At 40.2% G+C, this 22089-nt stretch overlaps 2 protein-coding genes across 4 annotated transcripts; one reads left to right on the plus strand and one right to left on the minus strand.

The window, feature by feature from the left end:
• Positions 1–91: 91 nt before the first annotated feature.
• On the plus strand, positions 92–15949 carry ccdc191 (coiled-coil domain containing 191). The gene is made up of 16 exons (XM_073864228.1): positions 92–354; positions 910–948; positions 1261–1390; positions 1504–1659; positions 1864–2266; positions 2358–2511; positions 2589–2779; positions 4634–4883; positions 5300–5742; positions 5862–5953; positions 6818–6900; positions 7201–7302; positions 8671–8814; positions 11756–11918; positions 12188–12332; positions 15116–15949. Exons 1-16 carry the CDS (start codon positions 286–288, stop codon positions 15285–15287), a joined length of 2736 nt encoding a protein of 911 aa, XP_073720329.1. The 5' UTR covers positions 92–285; the 3' UTR covers positions 15288–15949.
• On the minus strand, positions 15502–22009 carry zdhhc23b (zDHHC palmitoyltransferase 23b). Of its 3 annotated transcripts, XM_073864223.1 has the most exons (6): positions 21732–22009; positions 19978–20049; positions 19713–19889; positions 18773–19480; positions 16695–16862; positions 15502–16611 (listed from the first exon to the last, which is right to left on the minus strand). In XM_073864223.1, exons 3-6 carry the CDS (start codon positions 19847–19849, stop codon positions 16338–16340), a joined length of 1287 nt encoding a protein of 428 aa, XP_073720324.1. In that variant the 5' UTR covers positions 19850–19889; positions 19978–20049; positions 21732–22009; the 3' UTR covers positions 15502–16337. The 3 variants fall into 3 exon arrangements, with proteins under 3 accessions (XP_073720324.1, XP_073720323.1, XP_055038103.2); XM_073864222.1 differs by lacking the exon at positions 19978–20049 and having other exon boundaries at positions 19713–19900; XM_055182128.2 differs by lacking the exon at positions 19978–20049 and having other exon boundaries at positions 21732–22008.
• Positions 22010–22089: the final 80 nt, after the last annotated feature.

Genomic DNA, 22089 nt, shown 5'->3' on the forward strand with positions numbered 1-22089 from the left:
ATAGTTACACAGCTTCCGCTTCGGGTCCCGATGAGTTTGTAGTTCTTTTTCGATGCGGGTTGCTTGACGCTTGATACTGCGTTAAATCTGCTCAAACTACAAATCCCATAATTCCATAGAGAGGTGGAAGTTTCTGTGGTTGTGTTATGGGAAAGCTTAATTTTAAACGTGGATAATCCACAGTGTATATTGCTGTTTAATATATTTTAAAATATTTAAATATTCCCTGAAAGCATATTAAAATATCTATGAGCTATACAAACGCGTGTTCATCTGCGGGCGATCATGTCTTATCCCATACACAGACGCTGGAAAACATGTATCAAGAGTAAAACAGGCAGCAATAATAATAAGGCAAGTAAAGCACATTTCCTCTTGTTTTATTTGACGTTTTTCTTTTATAATTAACACAAGTGTAGTCGCTTTAAAATGAAACGAATTTAATTGTATGTGTTATACATTACAAGTAACTTGTGTGGCTTATTTAATACATCCAAACCGGTATATTCATCATATATTTTAACTAAAGCATTTACAAGATTTAGCTAAATATTATTGTTTCTTCTTCAATTGTTAAACCCATTTTAAATATGTTTATTCATCCAGGAAAATGTCACACGCATGTTATCTTTGGTCATGCACATGTAATAAATGTATTTGTGAATGTACATGCAAACCAACAGGTGTATTCACAATAGAGCCAGTTTAAGTCCATGACATAAATCCAATATGAGGTCTATTAGGTCTATTGTGATATGCAATATAAATGTATATTAACCAAAGGGACTGCCAAGGTTGGTACGCTTGGTAAACCCCACTTTTTATCAACCCATGACTGTAGAGGAGGTAATTTGTGCTTCCATCCTATTTAATACAGTGGGCAGAACTAAATAATCTCTCATGTTACAGGCGCAGCTGAAAGAGGATGATATAAAGCAGTGGATGAAGGTACGCACAAGTCACGATATCATGCAAAGCAAAACTTCTTTTTTGTTTTGTGCACTCTCACAAAAAAAAGGTACAAGAAGGTACAAAAGTTGTCACTGGGGTGGTACCTTTACAAAAAGTGCATTTTGTACCTAAAAGGTGCCTTAGAGGTATATACTGGTTCTTCAAATATACATATCTGTATCAAAATGGTACATATTAGGACCTTTTTAAAAGGTACCATCCCAGTGACAACTTTTGCACTTTTTTTCTGAAAGTGTGAATGTAGTTTTCTATTACATAATAATAATTCTGTTGCATTGTCATTTTTAGAAAGTGGAAATGGCTTCAGAGTTTGCTGTAGCAGAGGTGTTTTCCTTGAAGAAACCACACAGTGCTAAACACAGTGCGGCTCTGCAGAGCATAGAGCAGCTACAGGATCATGATGATGCGTACAGCGAAGGTGCACTTTAAAAAACATTCTTCACTTTATGCATAAGCAATCATCACTATAATGCAATGAACTTATTCAAGAAATGCTCATTTGTGACATAACGTGTCCTTCTAATTTTACAGCTCAGTCTATTCTGAGCGAGTGGATGAACCAGAAGTTACGTCTAGAGCTTGAAATGGATAATGAGGAGGAAGAGGAGATGAGTTCCAGTAAAATGGACCATTCAGAATCTAAACAATTAGTTAAGACCACACAGCCCAGCTATAATAACTTTGATGGTACAAATGAAAGCATTACCTGATTTATCTTTACCTTATAGACCCTCTATATCATCAGTTTAATAGATGAATAAGAGACTAGATCAGAATTTCCCCTTTGCCAAATCTTACTCTATTCTACCAATAGGAAATCATTGATTTTTCCAATAGCAAATCACCTTTGATACGCCTCACCTTCCTTCAATTTTATTCTCACTTTTTTAGAGTTGTACTCTCATCTGGCACAGGAAGAGGAGAACTCTGTAGTTGAGAATTTCCTCCAGGACCTGATGGAAACAGAAGTGTTGGACGGTCGTTTGGTGGAGGACCTCGACATGAACTCTGACAACATTAAAAAGACAGGGACAGACCCTAGTATCACCATGGAAATGCGTCACAAACAGGTCAAGGAGAATCGCGCACGTAGAGATGCAGAACGGGAAAAATTGCGCAAAGAGAAGGAGATGCTAAGCGAGGCACGAGAGGAGGCGTGGCGACTGGAACGGGAGAAGCAGGCAAGGAAGAGACAGGAGGCACGTAAACAGGAAGGGATGATACAGCAGGAGATGATTCGCCTGCGCAGAGAGATGGAGGAGCAGAGGAGTGTGGAGCTGCTTGCACGAAACATGTACAACAACCAATTTATCATTTGTAATTGAATAAGGATTACCAAATATCTAACCACAAAAATATAAAACATTGACATTTGTGTTGAACAGGGAGAGAGACCGGCTTCAAAAACAAAGAAAAAGCCCCACCGTGTGCCCTGTCATTCAAAAACATCCAAATTTTATTCCACAAAAGATAAAGGACAGAGACCTTCAGCTCAGACAGAAGAAGCTGGAGGCCAAAGTTCACCTTCTCTGTTTACAGGTTGGAAGACAAAAATTATATTTAATTCAAGAAACACTAACATGGATTTTGACTGGTTTTATGTTTGTGTGTTTAAGTGCATGCAGAGACATTTCTCTGCATGGTACTCGGTGGTATTGGAGAGAAGGGTGCGCATGGGCAAAGCATCGGCACTGTGTGATTGGAGGAGGCAGTTGAGGGCGTGGCGTGCATGGCGGGCTCTTGTTTGGGCCAGAAGAGAGGAGAGAGAAGCTCAGAGAACTGAAGAAGAGCTGAGAAAGGACCATAGGTAAGATAACTTATGAGTCTGACATTGAACATTAGAATTAAACTGTCTTAACATTGGTGTTGTGTAGCCAGACTTTTGGTGGTCTGATACTGTTCGCACCTTACAGGGATAGTTGACCCAAAAATTTCTATCCCGGTGAAATAATTTTTTCATACTCATTTCATAATACTCATGTTGTACTAAACCTGTATGAATTACTTTTTTTGATACAAAAGAAGATATTTTGATAAATGATTGTAAGCACACAGCTGATTGTAACCATTGATTTTCATAGTAGGAAAACAAATACGATAACTGTGTGCTTACCATCATTTATCAAAATATCTTCTTTATCATTTATTAAATTCAGTTTTAGTTGTTTTCCAACTGTGGATGTCAATGGTTACAATCAGCTGTGTGGTTACCATAATTTATCAAAATATCTTATCAAGACATTCATACAGGTTTAGAACAACATGAGGATGAAAAAATTATGACAGTGCCTACTGGCTGCACTGAAACTACGCCCACTTGTGGGAAAGTTGCCGGGTCTCTTTAAACTTTTAAATACCGAATGGATGTTCCTGATTGTGTTAGGAGCGGGGCCATGCCTGGTGGCTCCAGTGCGTCCTTAACCCACCATTTTAGCCCCGCCCAAATAATCCTGAACTCAGAAATGTGAAGAAAAATCTCTTAACTCTTTTAGGTTTCTTCGAAAACACCAAATTTTGAAATAAAAGCTGAGATAATTAAATTTTTCTGAAAGACTTTTGATAGAGATCCCATTCAGAGCGATCCTCAAAACATACATTGAGTTCTTATGCTGCGTTCACACCAGCCATGGTAGATGCGTCAAGCGCAAATTATTTCAATGACGTGCATCTGGAGGTCTCGCGGTGCGAACGAGGCGTTTTGCGAGGCGCGGTAGATGCGATTCTGCCTCATTCACGCATCTAGTTCATGCGAATGACGCTACTTGACCCTTGCCACAGGAAACGCGCAAGTTGTAAAATCTGAACTTTGAAAAACACACCACGTTAACCATCAGAAGCTTGCTCTAGTAGTGACGTGAATACAGGACGCGGGTGGAGTCGCAGAAGCCCCTCCCATGACGCGAATTTTCGTGTGAATGTCTCAAATTATTAAAATTTCACGCGCAGCTTTCTAGCATCCAACTACGAGCAAATAGTGCATTTTTGCCGCCTCTACCATGTCCAGTGTGAACCCACAGTTATGCTACATACACACCAAACACGGGGGCATCACGTTACTCACTATAGATTACTCGCGGGATTTAACTTCGTAATTTTTTGAATCACCCATATCGCAACATCCGCATCACTCCATGCGAGGACGCGTCTGATGTATGTAATCTACTCGCGCAAAACGTTGAATTCGTGTCTGGTGTGAACCCACATTACTCTTACACTTGAGGCGTTACTTCCGGGTTGTGGAAGTGCGCCCCCGGTGAATAATAGCGGTACTGCGGAAAGCCGTAAATACGCGTCATTGGCAGGGAAGCATTTTTCTCATAATTGACGAGTTAATTCGTCAATGGCGGCGAAAAAGTTAATTCAGTACTAGCTATATAGTTCACAGTTTTTGCACAGTGTTTCAGCAATACATTTTTAACTTTTATAATGCGTTTAGAAACAATTCTCTGAAATGCCTTTTCACGACCTCTAATGTGCTTTTGAGGTCAGACAACCATGTTAGAGTTGGCATTAGAATGTGCATTAGAAAGTTAGCATTACGGACTGCAGGTGTGTCATCTGAGAGTTTATAGTGGCTCCAAAAAAATGATACTACAAGAACATCTTAAATTTTATTAAATAAAAGTTGGTAGTCAGACCGGTCATATCTGTAATCCCACAGGCGCTGTCACCAGGCGGTGGAGAGTGACCGCAGGAGGCTTTTGAGACGTTGCATCAATAATTGGCACGTGTGGTGTCGGGTAGAACACGAGCGCAAGGAGCTTCTTAAACAACAAGAAGAAACCAGAAGTAAAATGGCTGCCCTGATAAATGCAGCAGCTTCTGGGAAATTGAAAGCAGAGACTCCCACACCTCCACCAAACACCAACCCACCTGAAAACCTCATTAATTCTGAAAACATCAGCCATCAGGTGAGATCAGTTTTATTTGCCTTTTAGTTTGCCACCTCTTAAGGCTCTTATGTTGTTCCAAACATAAATGACTTTTTACATTTACTTTTTTAGTTATCTAAAGCTACTTACAGTACATTCATGCTATACATTTCCCATAACCTTTTGTGGTGCTAAGGCTTTCTTCAGATAAACACAAAAAGAGAAATTGTGTGGCTGCAAATTTTAAATAATAACCATTTAGGTTGACATCCAAGAAAATGATGATTGATTTGTGAACAAACTTTTCAATGACACGTTTGATCTGCTTTTCAAATTCTTGAAATGAATGTGACAGGTTTGATTGAAACAAATATTCATGAATCAGACTGATCTTAACTCAGACTGACTTTTAATTTCTGAAAGAGCTTTTCTTTTAAACCCCCTCTTTCATACAGCAGGACATGTCAGCAGCTCTAGAAATCAGTTCACCTGTTCCACCAGCCACCGTGACTAGCAAGACTGGCCGATCGGATGCCCCGCCCACTCAGGCCTGGCAGGTAACGCGTCGGCACGCCACTCTCACACCAGCTGAGCTTCGACAGGCCCGTGAGGGCCAACTGCAGCACACCACTGCCCGAAGTCGATGTGCAGACCTACCCGGTGAACGATTTAAACATCGCCATGCGGCCTTGCAGCAAACCGTAGCGGAGCAAAAGCGTCTCCTTAAAGAGCAACAGGAGCAAATTCAGCATCTGCAGGAGAGACAGAACATGCTGGAACTGCGACATGATGTAGAAAAAAAATCACTTTTAGCAGCAGGACTAACTGGACATTTAAGCACCTGCTCTGCACCTGAACCTAATACAGATACAGGAAGAGAAAGCACAGAAAAATCAAGGTACCGTCATATAAGTGTGGGTCAATACTTACTGCTGCTCTGTGTGTGTGTGTATAAGAGAGACATATTGGGAAATAGACAATATTAATTACTAATTATTCATGTTCTTACAATGCCAGACCAAAGACCGCCTCAGGAGAAAACACCACCAGCCGTGCCGTCTGCAAAGCAGCTCTGGGGCGGTCCGTACCTCCTCATCCTTCTATACAAGGTCAGTCTCACACAAACAGTTGACCAGTTTGAAAACTGTCACTGTGGTGGTGCCTAGCATAGAAAGTACATTTCATAACTATGTCCTAGTTTTAAATCCTCACAAGCTCTGAATGCATTGAATGTAGGGGCTCAGTGATGTATACAAACGCTTTAAATCCACTACTGTATGTAAGCCCAGAACAACATCACACCCACACAATATCTCTTCCATGTTAAACCCTATGAGAGTGTCATTGTTGTGTAGCGCACATGAAAAGCCAGCATCCCGCAGTACGATTTTCAGTGCCCTTCAGAAAGTTGGTGCATGCAGCCACATTTCTCAGATGGTGGGTGCTAACAATTCCCTGCTGAGTTTTATTGTGTTGAATCTTATTGTTGGCAGTCGGTGCGGTGGGATAGACTCTAGGGGCCTTGGCAGTGACCAATGAGTTTCCTATCACACTGAAGATGTAACAAACCATTGTCCTGCTCAGATCCGATCTAAATATTTTCTTAACGCGAACACAGTGCCACATATAGCGAACGCTATCTGCAGTGATTGTGTAACCAAGTTTTTCTGGAGTTCTGCTGCTTTTAAAAATTCAAATAAAAGTTAAAGTGACACATAAACATTTAATAACCACAACAGATACATAATAACACACATACTGTAAACAGGGTTAAGTTACTCCAACCACATGCTCATTTTGTTTTTAGGGACACTAGACATTGATTTGCTGCATGACGGTTAATTCGAGAAAAATATCAGACACAGTCGCCACAGTCTAACCTGTTACAATTCTTAATTTGTCCCCACGGATTGTTCTTACTTTTATATCCATTAATTTGTGTATTTATTTTTTACTTCTTTCTTTTCCTTCAGCGATGGAAGAGCGAGCACGGCAGCGTGCTGAGCGCAGGAGAGAAATGGAGGAGCAAAGAAGAAAAAGACAAGATGAGAAACTTGTAAGTTGCCTCTTATGTTGTATAAAATATGAGAATGTGGTAAACTTGCAGTCCCAGATGAAATGCTTTTAGTGTAAATCAAATGCATGCAATCTGTTGCTACCAGCTTTTGAATGTGTTTAGCTCAGCTGGCAGAGAATTGCATAAGCAGTGCAAAAGTCATGGGTTCAAATCTCAGGGATCACACATAATGATAACTTTTTTTTATCTTGAATACACTGTTAGTTGCTTTGGATAAAGGTTCCTGCCTAATATGTAAATAAAGATGTAAAGGTGTCTGTATTTTATTTTGCCCTTTAGGCTCAAATGAAGGCAGCTGAGGAGGAAAAACTTCGATTGGAGGAAGAAGAGAAACAGAAAGAGGTTGAGAGAAAGAGGGAAGAGAAGAGACAGCAGAGAAATGTGTGTGAGAAACATCAACAGATATTTATAATTATTTTAGTTTTATTCATATTTTTAATTAGATTTTTAGTTTAATTTTAGTAACTTTGCTATGATTTTGTCATTTTATTTGTTTTTATTTAAGTTAAATGTAATTTTTATTTCAGTTTTAGTTCAGTTTTTATATTTCAGTTAATAATTTTAGTTTTTTTTATTCATTTTAGAGCTCCCCTAGAGTTAAACATTTGATTTTTACAGTTTTGAAAACCATTCAGCCGATCTTTGACTCTGGCGCTACCACTTTTAGCATAGCTTAGCATAATCCATTGAATCTGATTAGACTATTAGCATCGCACTAAAAAATAACCAAAGAGTTTCGATATTTTTCCTATTTAAAACTTGACTCTTCTGTAGTTACGTCGTGTACTAAGACTGACGGAAAATTAAAAGTCGCGATTTTCTAGGCCGATATGGTTAGGAACTATACTCTCATTCTGGCGTAATAATCAAAAACTTTCCTGCTGTAACATGGCTGCAGGAGGCGCAATGATATTACGCACTGCCCGAAAATAGTCCCCTGCTATTGAAAGATACTAAGTAACTACAGAAGAGTCAAGTTTTAAATAGGAAAAATATCGAAACTCTTTGGTTATGTTTTTAGCGCGATGCTAATAGTCTAATCAGATTCAATGGATTGTGCTAAGCTATGCTAAAAGTGCTAGCGCCAGACCCGGAGATCGGATGAATGGATTCTAAAACGGTAAGAATCAAATGTTTAACTCTTAGGGGAGCTGGAAAATTAGTCTGAACTTCCCGTCTCTGTTTCTTTAATGGTCTAACTACTGGCTAAACTGACCTCTGGGACAAATACGTCATCGAAAATAACAAATGTTTTGGTTTCCTAAATACGAGGGAAGACGGCGATCTATGTGAAAAGAGATTTAATTAACACTGTACACATTAATTTTACACAGTAACGTTAGCTTAGTGTAGATTTTGATACACTTTTGCTTGAACTAAGGTAATCTTATTGTTATTTATTTTGCTTGTTATCAGAAATAAACTGCTCTGATTGTTATTGAAGTTATGTTTGTTCCATGAAAGCCGTTTGTTTATGCTGAAACCGCTATAGCAATATACTATTCAGGCCAGAACCATAAATATTTAGTAGCCTAATGTCCACAGTTTCATTCACACACCCAAGGGCAATTTAACATCTCCAGCATCTAATCTGCATGTCTTTGTACTGTGAGGGGAAACTGAAGAACTTGAGGAAACCCACACTGGCACAGGGAGAATATGCAAACTATACACAGAAAGCAACTGTGCCACCCAGAGTATGTCTCTGTTTAAATAGCTAAAGATACATGTTTATGTATGTGTATTTAGAGAGAGCTGGAGAAGCAGAAGAGAGCAGAACAGGAAAAGGAACTTTTACAGCGAGCGGCCCAGCACTACCTCAACACCTTATTACTTCACCGAGGTCTGGCACCATGGAAGCGCCTACTGGAGCAAAGCCATATCAATACACAGGTCAGAAGCATCACAGCATACACGCAGACTCTCTCACGCTCTACAAAAACATCGCAACTCATTCACTTGCTCTCCGCAAGATCAATTATTCATCCAAAGAATTATAGCCAGCTCACACACGCAGTCAGGAAGACCACCTGTTACCTTATATTAAACTCTTGGTCCGGCCCCCAAATTTTAATGATGTTTACAGTATACTGTTGCCTTTCCACCTGGCCAACCACCTGCTATCAAAATGAATTAGCAGACAGCGGATGTATGACGTTCAAGAGGAAGGCAGGAGTGATTGAGAGGGAACGATTGACAAGGACAAAGACAGAATGCAGAGTGATTTAAAGGGGCAGGTTACCCAAAATTAAATATCTGTGGTTATTTACTTACACTTCATTTTATACCTCTATGCTGATATTTTTTAAAGTTGAATATTAAGAATCTTCACATAAAGTATTGTGCAAAAGTCTAAGGCCAGTACCAGCTTTGGTTGTTCCATATTTATATTTCGCTCCAGAAAATACAGGAAATATGTATACAAAATGTAAAAAAAAAATATTTTCAGAAAGAAATGTGAATGTCTTCTAAATGTGAATGTCTTCTTCCGACAAAAGGCATTGGGATTAAAGGGATAGTTCACTTTAAAATGAAAATTCTGTCATCATTTACTCATTCTCATGTTGTTCTAAACCTGTATGAATTTCTTTTTTCTAATGAAAACAAAAGATGTTTTGAAAAATGATGGTAAACACACAGCAGTAAGTGACCATTGAGTTCCATAGTAGGAAAAAAATATTTGTGATAAATGATGAAGAAAATATTTTGATAAATGATGGTAAGCACACAGTTGATGGTACCCATTAAATTCCATCATATTTTTTATTCCTACTATGGAAGTCTATGGTCACTATCTGCTGTGTGTTTACCATAATTTCTCAAAATATATGATGAGTAAATGATGACAGAATTTTCATTTTAAAGTAAACTATCCCTTTAAACACATCGTCAAGTAAATACTTCACACTTTTGCTTATAATTTTATTCAGTTTTTTATACTGGCTATAATTTTTCTGTATTTTCCAACACAGTCTCAAGGCAAGTCGTGTTATAGTAACGAAAATTTTGATTAATTAATTCATGTTTGATGTCACAAATTTCCGGTGTTTTTCGTGTCTCTGGAGACGAATGTCTTTTTTGTCCTTCCCAGCACGAATTTCTATCAATGGCTGTTCGTGTCTGTGGCACGACTTTCTTTATTGTGTCATTTTATATTTTTTTCTCATCGTTCTTTCCTATTTTTAAGTTATGTCGCTTGGGGTTAGGGTTAGATTTGGGGTTTGCGTTAGGATGTAATTTTATGCATTGGTTTCTACATGTTTTACGTCCGCTTTTAAAACTATTCTCGCCTAGAGCTGGGTTAGTGACTCTACCCAAACCCCAGGCGACAATGGTAAAAAATAGAAAACAACGGTGAGAAAACAAAATATAAAATGACACGATATAGAAAGTCGTGACACAGACACGAACACCCATTGATAGAAATTCGTGCTGGGAAGGATGAAAAAGACATTGGTGTCCAGAGACACGAAAAACAGCGAAAATTTGTGTCATCAAACACAAATAAATTAATCAAAATTTACGTTACTATAACACGACTTGCCTTGAGACTGGGTTGGTATTTTCTGGTTGTATTTAAAAAAAAGAGACTGAGAATTGCAAAAACAACAAATCTAATGGTGTTGTACAACTTTTAGTCTGTTAATCTCTAAAATTTTAAATGTTTCCCTAGAGACCTTTAAAATAGTCCATACGACATGTGCATTAAACCTTCAGACGCTGGCAAATTTTGTGTGTGACGAACACACTGATGTTATTTCATCCACTTCAGTGAGCTGTTAAAACGAAAACCGCTGTGACCAGAATTTTTAATGAATTGAAGTCAAGAATCAAATTAGTCAATCAATTGCTCTGAGGAGTCGGATATTGAAATGAATCATTCCTGAAACGGAGTTTAACTCACAGTTCTCATGAGTAAGATTATACCTAAATGACTTATAGGTGCATTGTGTAACCTTTAGAAGGATCTCTTGAAAAAAAAATGCAATATCATATACATACCTAAATTATCAGTGGTGTACACGTAACAAACTGTATTGTTTTTATTACCTTAGAATGAGCCGTTTTCATACATGCACCGCAGGTCCCCCTACATGGAAGTTGCCATTATGTTTCTACAGGAGCCCTAAATGGACAAACTGTTCTACAGAGTGCATGTCGTCCCTACATTGTTTGAGACAATGACATATTTGTCTTGTGGCGCTACCATAGCTTCTCTTTGCGTTTCGAAATTGAGGTGGCATTGACTACTCATGGCACTCTCTTGTGGTTGGTATTTTTGAAACTTAACCCTTAGCATTCCTGAAAAAGGCTAAACACCACATAAAAATACACTAATTGTACCTGCAGTGTTGAATGTATCTTAAAAGGGTTTACATCATTCGAATCACAGCTTTCCAAAGATATGTGACATGCTTAGCTTATGTTTTTGAGTTGTTGCATATCATGAAGTTTTCTGTCAAATAATGCAGGGTTTCTCCCACAGTACATTGGAATTTTAAGGGGTTAGAGCAGACATTAAATACAGAGACTTTTCGGTTTAACTATTTCTCTAAAGCAAAACAGGAAATGTATATTATATACATTGTTCAGATATTGATTCATACCAATGAGTGGAGAGACCACTCGTCCAATTAACTGCAAAAGCAGTTGGTCCTGTAATCCTCTTATTCAGTATCTCTACATTCTGACTTAGGTAGCCAACCAGGAAGTCAGCAGGGAAGTTTGCTATTGATCCAGATAAACCCTGCGAGCATCTGACATGATGGCATTGTTAATTAAAGGAGACAGTTATTTATGTTTCGGGTGGTTTTGCCTCTTCTCTCTCCTCCAGAGAGCGGCAGATCATTACGCACAGTCGCTTCAGAGGCGCTGCTTCTGCTCATGGAGACAAGCTGTGGATGAAGCTCAAGCAGAGAGAGAATTCAAAGCCATTCGGCTACATCAGCAGATTCTGCTTCGGAGTGCCATGTGGAATTGGAGAAGGTTAAAACACCACACACACATTAATAGGAATCAAACCCATGATCTTGGCATTGCTACACATTTAGCAGATGCCTTTATTATTCAAAGTGCCTTAAAGTACATTCAAGCTATTCAATTCAAACTCATCACTTTGGAGTTGTTAATGTTATGCTCTATCAGTTTAGATAATGTTACTTTAATAGTTGTAATAATTTAGTAATAGCGAACTTGTTAGCAATAACAAGGACTAACAAAGTCCTTGTCTATCTCTGATTTCATTGCATACCACAGTTAAAGGACATGCGCTTTATAATGGAATCGAGAGCGGAACGGTTGTACAGAATTCGTACACAAAGGAAAGTCTTCACGGCTCTGCTGGATTACACCACTGAACAACGACTGATAGCTTGGGACAACCAGCAACGAGCAGAGGAGCACGACGCCAGGTCGGCATATGTGTCTCTACACCTAGTCTACTTTAAAATCCGTGTTTGTCTAAATGTAACTCTTTTGAAGCAGCAAAAGTCAAATTTTTTTTAAATGTGAGATAGGTAGGTAGGTACATACGTAGGTAACTAGATAGATAGACATTATGAAAGTAATTCTAAATAGATAGACATACAGACAGACGGATTCTTGATGGATGGATGGATAGATGGACGGATTCTTGATAGGTAGATGGATGGATGGACATGATGAAAGTAATTGTTGATAGGTAGGTAGGTGGGTGGATGGACGGACGGATAGGTGGATGGACAGACAGACGGATAAATGGATGTATGGATGGACGGACAGATGGATAAAAAGATGGATGGATGGATAGATGAACAGACGGATAAATAGATGGATGGATGGATAGGCAGATGGATGGATGGCTAGATAGATGAACAGACGGATATATAGATAGATGGATAGATAGACGGATAGATAGATAGACAGGCAAATAGATAGATGGACAGATGGATATATAGAAAGACGGATAGATACAGATAGACAGATAGACAGGTAGATGGACGGACGGATAGGTGGATGGACAGACAGACGGATAAATGGATGTATGGATGGATGGACAGATGGATAAAAAGATGGATGGATGGATAGATGAACAGACGGATAAATAGATGGATGGATGGATAGGCAGATGGATGGATGGCTAGATAGATGAACAGACGGATATATAGATAGATGGATAGATAGACGGATAGATAGATAGACAGGCAAATAGATAGATGGACAGATGGATATATAGAAAGACGGATAGATACAGATAGACGGATAGACAGGTAGATGGACGGACGGATAGGTGGATGGACAGACAGACGGATAATGTATGGATGGACGGACAGATGGATAAAAAGATGGATGGATGGATAGATGAACAGACGGATAAATAGATGGATGGATGGATAGGCAGATGGATGGATGGCTAGATAGATGAACAGACGGATATATAGATAGATGGATAGATAGACGGATAGATAGATAGACAGGCAAATAGATAGATGGACAGATGGATATATAGAAAGACGGATAGATACAGATAGACGGATAGACAGGTAGATGAACAGACGGACGGACGGACAGATAGATAGACGGTAAGTCGAATAGACTGACAGACAGACTGAGACAGACAGATGGATAGATGGACGGACGGACGGACAGACAGACGGATTCTTGATGGCTAGGTAGGTAGATGGATGGACATGATGAAAGTAATTGTTAATAGGTAGGTAGGTAGGTGGTTAGATGGACGGACAGATAAATGGATGGATGGACAGAGAGACAGATGGATAAATAGATAGATGGATGGATGGATAGGCAGACGGTAAGACGAATAGACTGACAGACAGACTGAGACAGACAGATAGATAGATAGATAGATAGATAGATAGATAGATAGATAGATAGATAGATAGATAGATAGATAGATGGATAGATGGATAGATGGATAGATGGATAGATGGACAGATTCTTAATAGCTAGGTAGGTAGATGGATGGACATGATGAAAGTAATTGTTGATGGGTAGGTAGGTAGGTGGGTGGACAGACAGACGGATAAATGGATGGTTGGACAGACAGACAGACGGATAAATGGATAGATAGGCAGATGGATGGATGGACAGATAGATGAACAGACAGACGGACAGACAGACAGGCGGTTAGATGAATAGACTGACAGACAGACTGAGACAGACAGATGGTTAGATGGCCGGACGTACAGATAGATAGACGGACAGATGGACGGACGGACGGACAGATAGACGAATAGACTGACAGACAGAGACAGACTGACGGTTAGACGGACAGATATATAGATAGACGGTTAGATGAATAGACTGACAGACAGAGACAGACAGATGGATAGATAAATAGTTGGATGGATGGATGGACGGACGGACAGATAGACGGACAGTTAGACGGATAGATAAAAAAAGGGGAATAGATAGGTGGACAGATGGATGGACAGACGGACAGATAGGTAGATGAACAGACGGACGGACAGATAGATAGACGGTTAGACGAATAGACTGACAGACAGACTGAGACAGACAGATAGACGGACAGACAGATGGTTAGACGGACAGACAGACGGACGGATAGACGGTTAGACGAATAGACTGACAGACAGATGGATGGATAGATAGATAGATAGACAAACAGAGACAGACAGGCGGTTAGACGGACAGACAGATATATAGATAGACGGTTAGACTAATAGACTGACAGACAGACTGAGACAGACAGATAGACGGACAGACAGATGGTTAGACGGACAGACAGACGGACGGATAGACGGTTAGACGAATAGACTGACAGACAGATGGATGGATAGATAGATAGATAGACAAACAGAGACAGACAGGCGGTTAGACGGACAGACAGATATATAGATAGACGGTTAGACTAATAGACTGACAGACAGACTGAGACAGACAGATAGACGGACAGACAGATGGTTAGACGGACAGACAGACGGACGGATAGACGGTTAGACGAATAGACTGACAGACAGATGGATGGATAGATAGATAGATAGACAAACAGAGACAGACAGGCGGTTAGACGGACAGACAGATATATAGATAGACGGTTAGGCTAATAGACTGACAGACAGATGGATGGATAGATTTATGGATGGATAGATAGATAGTAAGATAGATAGTAGATCTGTGATCTGTATATATGCTTTGTATAGATTTGTATATATGCTCTATCTTGGTTTTGTAGGAGAGCAGTCAAAAGATGTTTTGCTGGCTGGAGGCGTCTTCCAGCTGTCTTACGAGAAGAAAAGGAACGTGAAGCTCGTAGGGAGGAGCTGAGACGTAAAGTGGCAGAGATTCTACCCGACTTCCGCATCTCTCCTATTGACTCCCTGTGGAGCTCTGTAAAGCCTCTTTAACCATAACACACAGGCTCCGACTGTCAAACTTACAAGATACGCTTATAGCAGACACCGACAAGAGACATTGCTCATTTATTTATCCATAGTACATTTTAAATCAACAACTTGTTGGGTAAAATCTATTCCCCTTTGAAACTCAATGATGGAGACAAATAGAAAACAAACATCCGGATTTGAAGCGCCTGCGTATCTGTGAATGATTTTGTGCTCAGAAGGAATGTAAAGAAATGCAACCCGCTTTGATTCAAAAATACTACTGAATGCAAAAAGAAAATCCTCAGTTGAAGAACATAAAAAAAGCACGCACATGCACACAAACTTGAACCCTTACATAAAACATTCATTAGGCTGACATAACAGCTGAAAGTGTTTATTCACCTCCTAACTCCATGGAGACACTTTGGATTTGAAAGTTTGATTTGAAATGACAAAAAAATAAATGTTATAATCCAACTGAGAGCAAATGAAGAACCAGAAATGCAATGAGTAACAATGACTCATCACGACAACATTCCTGACAAAGTTAAAACACTTTCTGATAAGACATGTTACCGATTAATGCTTAGGGCCACACTAAAGCTGATTTAGTGAAGAAAAGGTGAAATGCTATAAATACAAATAAGAGTTAAACAATGAGAGAAACATGAAAGATAAAACTTCACACACACACACACACACACACACATATGCATACAAATTTTAGCCATCAATAATCATAAAAATAAAAAAACACGTGTTAAATTGTCCTGTCATATCTGATATGACTTGCCTTGTAAACACCATCTAATCAGATCACACCTGATAATCATGTACTAAATATTGAATTACACTGGTAAAGATGTAGCACACTGCAACACTTCCACCTAGTGGTCTAAACAGGCATTCTCCACCTCCAAATCAGAGCCATAAAACTGACTCTATGAGGCATTATGTAGCACAATAATATGCTTCACATTAGTATATAAGTGATGATTCACTTTAATCCCCTGCTATTCATCAGCATCCCTCCAACAAGGTCCATTAGTCAGAAGAGACTACGATTTACTTCTACACCAAGTGTGTTGGTTTGGAGGTCGGTGCCTCTAGAGTTTTGCTCATGGTTAAGAATTCTGTCCAGTTGTTCCAGAAACCTCGGGAGTAGGTGCCCGTGTCCACGACCAGACCCCACAGCAGCTTGCGGCCGGTTTTCTCTCTCAGGGCGAGACGTGCCTCTCGTTCGGTCGTGTTATAGCTTACGTTGATAAGCTGCAGAACCAGCAGGTGCAGGAGACCTCCGGTCACAATGCTGCTGTACCAGGCGCACGTGAAACACAGAGCGGTGCTGACAAACACACAAATGTGGAGACATTAATGACAGTGAATACATTTTAGATCTAAAAACATGCTGTTTGTGTCAAACCACACCTGTACTCGTCGTACACGTTAGGACAGTAGAAAAGAGCGATCATCACGTTCTGCTGGGGACACACACTTCCCAGAACCAAACTGATCCCGTACAGTGACGTCAACAGGAAGAAGAAAAGCATGAGAAGGAAACTGCTGTGATTGGCCTGTCCCACACAGCTGTTTATCCTAACACACGCAAAATGACAAACAAGTCACTATTTTTTTTATTCACTTTCAAACATACTTAAAATTTAAAATCTTCTGCTTAAAGGGACACTGCACTGTTCCTGAATATATGCTTATTTTCCAGCTTCCCCAGAATTAAACATTTGATTCTTACTGTTTTGGAATCCATTTAGCTGATCCCCAGGTCTGGGGGTACCACTTTTAGCATAGCTTAGCACAATCCACTGAACCCGACCAGACCACCAGCATCGCGCCCAAAAAAATAACCAAAGAGTTTCAATATTTTTGGGATATCAGAACAAATAGAACAAAGAGATTTATCCTTGTGCTCCACGCTCTCCTGTGCTGTCCCAGGATATTTTTCCTATTTAAAACTTGACTCTTCTGTAGCTATATCGTGTACTTATGCTACGTTTACACCAACCGCATTTGAGGCGTCAAAATCGCGTCTACCGCGCCTAGTTTGCAGCATAAACAGTTTGAAGCAAGCATTTGACGCGTGTCAGAGACTAAATCCGCTTCTTGTGAGAGGGGCAAGTGCTATGCGGTTGTCTGTTTGCAAGATGACTGATGTTGATTGTGTATTAATCTATAGAGATACATGATTGTATTTGGTAAACTTACTATAGGGGGAATATAAACGGCACAGGTTGATAAATGTCACGAGACTCAAAAGTGAAATGTGTATTTACAACTTACCAGGTTGCCAAATGTCCTCACTCACACTCTTCCAAGCGAGGTCCTTTTTATTCCTGTCTCTATAGAAATAAGAACTTTTGTCGTATAGCTCCAGATGACTGCTCACGGACAATATGAAGCGTTCCTTCAGGTTGAATGAGTGACTCTGGGTGGGGCTCCTGATTGGTTAACGCGGCGTGAAATTCCGCCAAAGTTAAAATTTTTCAACTTGGGTGTCAGACGCAAATTCGCGTCAAACACAATGCACAAAAGCACCCTTTGCGCATAGCGCGCCAGGCGCTCAATTCGCGCGAACTAGACGCGCGAATGAGGCAGAATCGCGTCTGCCGCGCCAAACGCCTCATTCGCATCTCGAGACCTCCAGACGTGCATCAACGCGTCTTCACATTACTTAACATTGAAATCTCTCGCGCTTCACGCCTCTACTGCGGCTGGTGTAGGCGCAGCATAAGACCGACAGAAATGTAAAAGTTGCGATTTGTTTTTAGGCAGATATGGCTAGGAACTATACTCTCATTTTGGCGTAATAATCAAGGACTTTGCTGCCGTAACATGGCTGCACGAGGCGCAGTGATATTGCGCAGTCCCACGAAAGTAGTCCCCTTGGTAATTTTCAATAGCAGGGGACTCTTTTCAGGCGCTGCGTAGTATCATTGTGCCTGCTGCAGCCATGTTACGGCAGCAAAGTCCTTGATTATTACGCCAGAATTTGAGTATAGTTCCTAACCATATCTGCCTAGAAAATCAAATCTTTTAATTTTCTGTCGGTATTAGTACACGATGTAAATACAGAAGAGTCAAGTTTTAAATAGGAAAAATCCAAACTCTTTGGTTATAATTGAGCGTGATGCTAATGGTCTAATCAGATTCAATGGATAATGCTGGGCTGTGCTGGGGGTGCTAGCGCCGGACCTGCAGATCAGCTGAATGGATTCCAAATCTGTAAAAATCAACTGTTTAACTCTAGGGGAACTGGAAAATGAGCATATTTTCAAAAAAAGTGGAGTGTGTCCCTTTAAAACCTAAATGTAAATTTCCATAGCTCATGTGGTGCAAACCTAAAGTATGAGAAATAATATTAATAGAGATGTTCCTTATAAACTTACCATTTATAGGTTACAGTCTAACTTTGTGATTAATGTCAATGACATGCATATGATAATGAACTAAGATCCTCTGGGATAAAACAGTGTTTTTAAATAGAAACCTACCAGACACAATGGTGGTCTAGACGTAAGATGCAGACGCCACAGATCCGACAGTGCCCGGCTCTCGGGGGACGCACCAGCTTGCAAACGTCACACCAGTTTGTCCTCTGAACCTCCTTGTGCTCCACACTCTCCTGTGCTGTCCCAGATTCACCGCTCTGATGAAGAAAACTTGCGCGATTGGCTATCACCACCTGATGCCGTGCTCCATTTAGATACGCGGCGTCTACGTCCGCCGGTGGGCTGTGATAGGTAACTGTGCTATGAGTGTCGGTGGGGCGTGGCCTGGCATAACCCGGCCCCCTCTTGGTGTTTATGAGGAAAATGACTGTGAGAGCGACACCGGTGGTCACGGCACCCAACTGAAGATGACTCACATCACCACGAGGAACAACTTCAGTGACGAAGAGGTAGAACATGTAGAAAAGGGAAAGGACGGCGAGGCTGAGGAAGAACAGCGTACGTCCTTTCTTGCGGTGGGTGACGTAGTAGTACCAAAGAACTATGATTGGTAATGTTGTTAGCACTATAATACCCAACAGGTAGTGCCAAGATGCTATGTGTAAAAAAACAGGAAGCAGTATAAGGGGAGGAATCAACGAGAGGTCAACTGGTCTGGCCCCGGATATCCAGGGCACCCGTAGACGATCATTAATGGTGGCCAACACACGGGATACGGAGTCTGTTTTTTGTTCTTCCCTCTTCATCCACCTGGAAAATAAAAAACGCGTTTTAAATGTAAAGAAAATAACCTTGATATATTTAATATTGACTGAGTCAAAGACTGAAATCAAACTTTGATCCTCCTAATCAGATTTTGAGTCTTTAGTTTGGATTTTACAGACAGGGTCACATATAAATCCCCCCAAAATAATTCAACAGAATCACTAATTTTTGGTGCCCCCTACATGAATCAGAAGAGCGTTCACTGACCCTCCCTTACCTGTCACAAGCTTCATCCAAATCCTCACAGTCACAACAGCATGCTGCCATGTGGCTCCGCTCACCATGACGGTCCACATACTCACAGCAGCACAGAGGGTCCTCTTGATCTAGTGCTCGATGGGATCTTTTCTTCATGATGGACACCAACAAATGTTAAAATCCAGATATCACATTCCTGTGAGGAAACTGTATCAAATTATACACTATTCTAATGTATCATGATGGAACAGGAAAACATATATATGTATGCAGTGTATCTCAACCTTTATGACTTCACAGTATTTGCGCAAACCACCTAATTCCTGCCCAATAAAATATTTCAGAGCTTGCCATAGCTAGAAAAATAAGGAAACATTGAATAAATTAATACATTAATAAATAATTGTACGTTTTGAGGCCCTTTTTGTACATTTGTTGAGGCCCCCTAGTGGCCCCTGGTTGAGAAACACTGTCACGCTGTATTGTGATGTATCTGTCAGTCTAAAACAATCTAGAAATATCTTACTGTACCCAGGGTTCACACACCTTAGTTAACTTCAAATTCAAGGACTAAATGTGGGGACACATTTCAAGTGAGAGTAAGGTTACATTGTGTTACCTTTAAAGATACATTGTTACAGTTTCCTTTCGAGGGAAACCCGCGCACTTTGGGGACGGACGCCTCCAGGGGTAAGTTGCGTCTGAATGTGTATATCAAATTCAACCAATGGTGAGGCTTCACAACAAAGACAGGCTGACGCGGGAGCCAGAAAGTATATCACTATCTGAAATATTGCCAAAGACGGCGGTACAGGGACACAGGAAGTATGGCAAGGAAGACACAGCGTCTCGTTCCCTTCGTAGGGAACAACAGTTACATACGTAACCCGAGACGTTTTCATGTGTCAAACACAACTATGCAAAAAAGCATTTTGGTTTGAATCAACAGAAAATATAAGCATTTAAAGGGAACAGTTTAGCACGTGTGCTTAAAAAGTCTAGACTTTTTATGATATTATCCTACACTAAACAGGGAATAATATGGATTTTTTTCCCAGAAAACTTCTTGCATAAAATATATTCAAGCACTTCAATGACCTGTATCTATGTATATATATATATATATATATATTTTTTTTTTTTCAAAAACTTCCCAGGGCCTTGAATTTTTTCCCCTAGATTCAAACACTTTCAAAGATTTCAAGGACCCGTGGGGACCCTGTGTACCCCTCTTTGGGTCAATCATAAGTACAGTAAGTATGTCCTACAGTGTCCTGTATGTAAATGGTTAAAGGGGACATTTTACAAGACATTAAATAAATCGTTGGTGTCCCCAGAGTATGTATGTGAAGATCTAGCTCACACTACCACATAGATAATTTATTATAACATGCTAAAACTGTCACTTTGTAGGTTAGGTTTGAGCAAAAATGTGCCGTTTTGGGTGTGTCCTTTTAAATGCAAATGAGTTGATCTCTGTACTAAATGGCAGTGCTGTGGTTGGATTAGGGTGCAGTTTTATCCCCTTCTGACATCACAGGGGGAGCCAAATTTCAATGACCTATTTTTCACATGCTTGCAGGGAATGATTTACCAAAACTAAGTTACTGGGTTGATCTTTTTCACATTTTCTAGGTTGATAGAAGCACTGGGGACCCAATTATAGCACTTAAACATAGAAAAAGTCAGATTTACATGATATTGTCCCAGAGGATTCATCAGGACAATTTCAATTTGTTTTGGGAGAAGGCAAGCTGGATCTCCAGCCTGCTAGTGGGATTTTACCCGAGTTTTTAGTCACATTACGATTAATGACGTGTAATTTAAAGGTGTGTCATTGGTGGATGCAACAATAAAACAGCCAATCAAACCCCATTGCATAGTTCTGGTAGTTCGCTATTAGACTGAAGTCTATAAAATATCAGCTAGTTACAGTCCAAAACAACTACTAAGCTCATGAGTAAATAATCAAACAAGCATTTTTATGCTTTTGTTTGCGAGGTTTTGCAGCACAACGCAAATAAACCAATACACCTACCTGGAAGTAAAAGGCGACTAACGTTAGTTGTTCTCAGCTGAGACAGGCAGCTGTCCGGTTTTATATTCACGGTAACTTTACTGGAACATTCGATCCTCGTGCTCCGCCGGCACATATTCAGTTACTTCTCAAAAATGTGCACTAACCGCTGTACTGGAAACACAATACAGTCCAGTCCACCACATCTGCAAACTTAACGAAAAAGTGTATCAGGAAGTCTTTCACACGTGAACAACTGCTGCGCGAGGACCGCCCTGTGTGTGAGCGCTGACAAGAAATGACGTGTTTGACTTCTACAGTGCTGCGCAGACCGATCGGCCTATGACATCAAACTATCCCGAGAGCTGTGATTTTTAAT

This window comes from Misgurnus anguillicaudatus, chromosome 25 (genome assembly GCF_027580225.2).
Source record: "Misgurnus anguillicaudatus chromosome 25, ASM2758022v2, whole genome shotgun sequence".
NCBI lineage: Eukaryota > Metazoa > Chordata > Actinopteri > Cypriniformes > Cobitidae > Misgurnus > Misgurnus anguillicaudatus.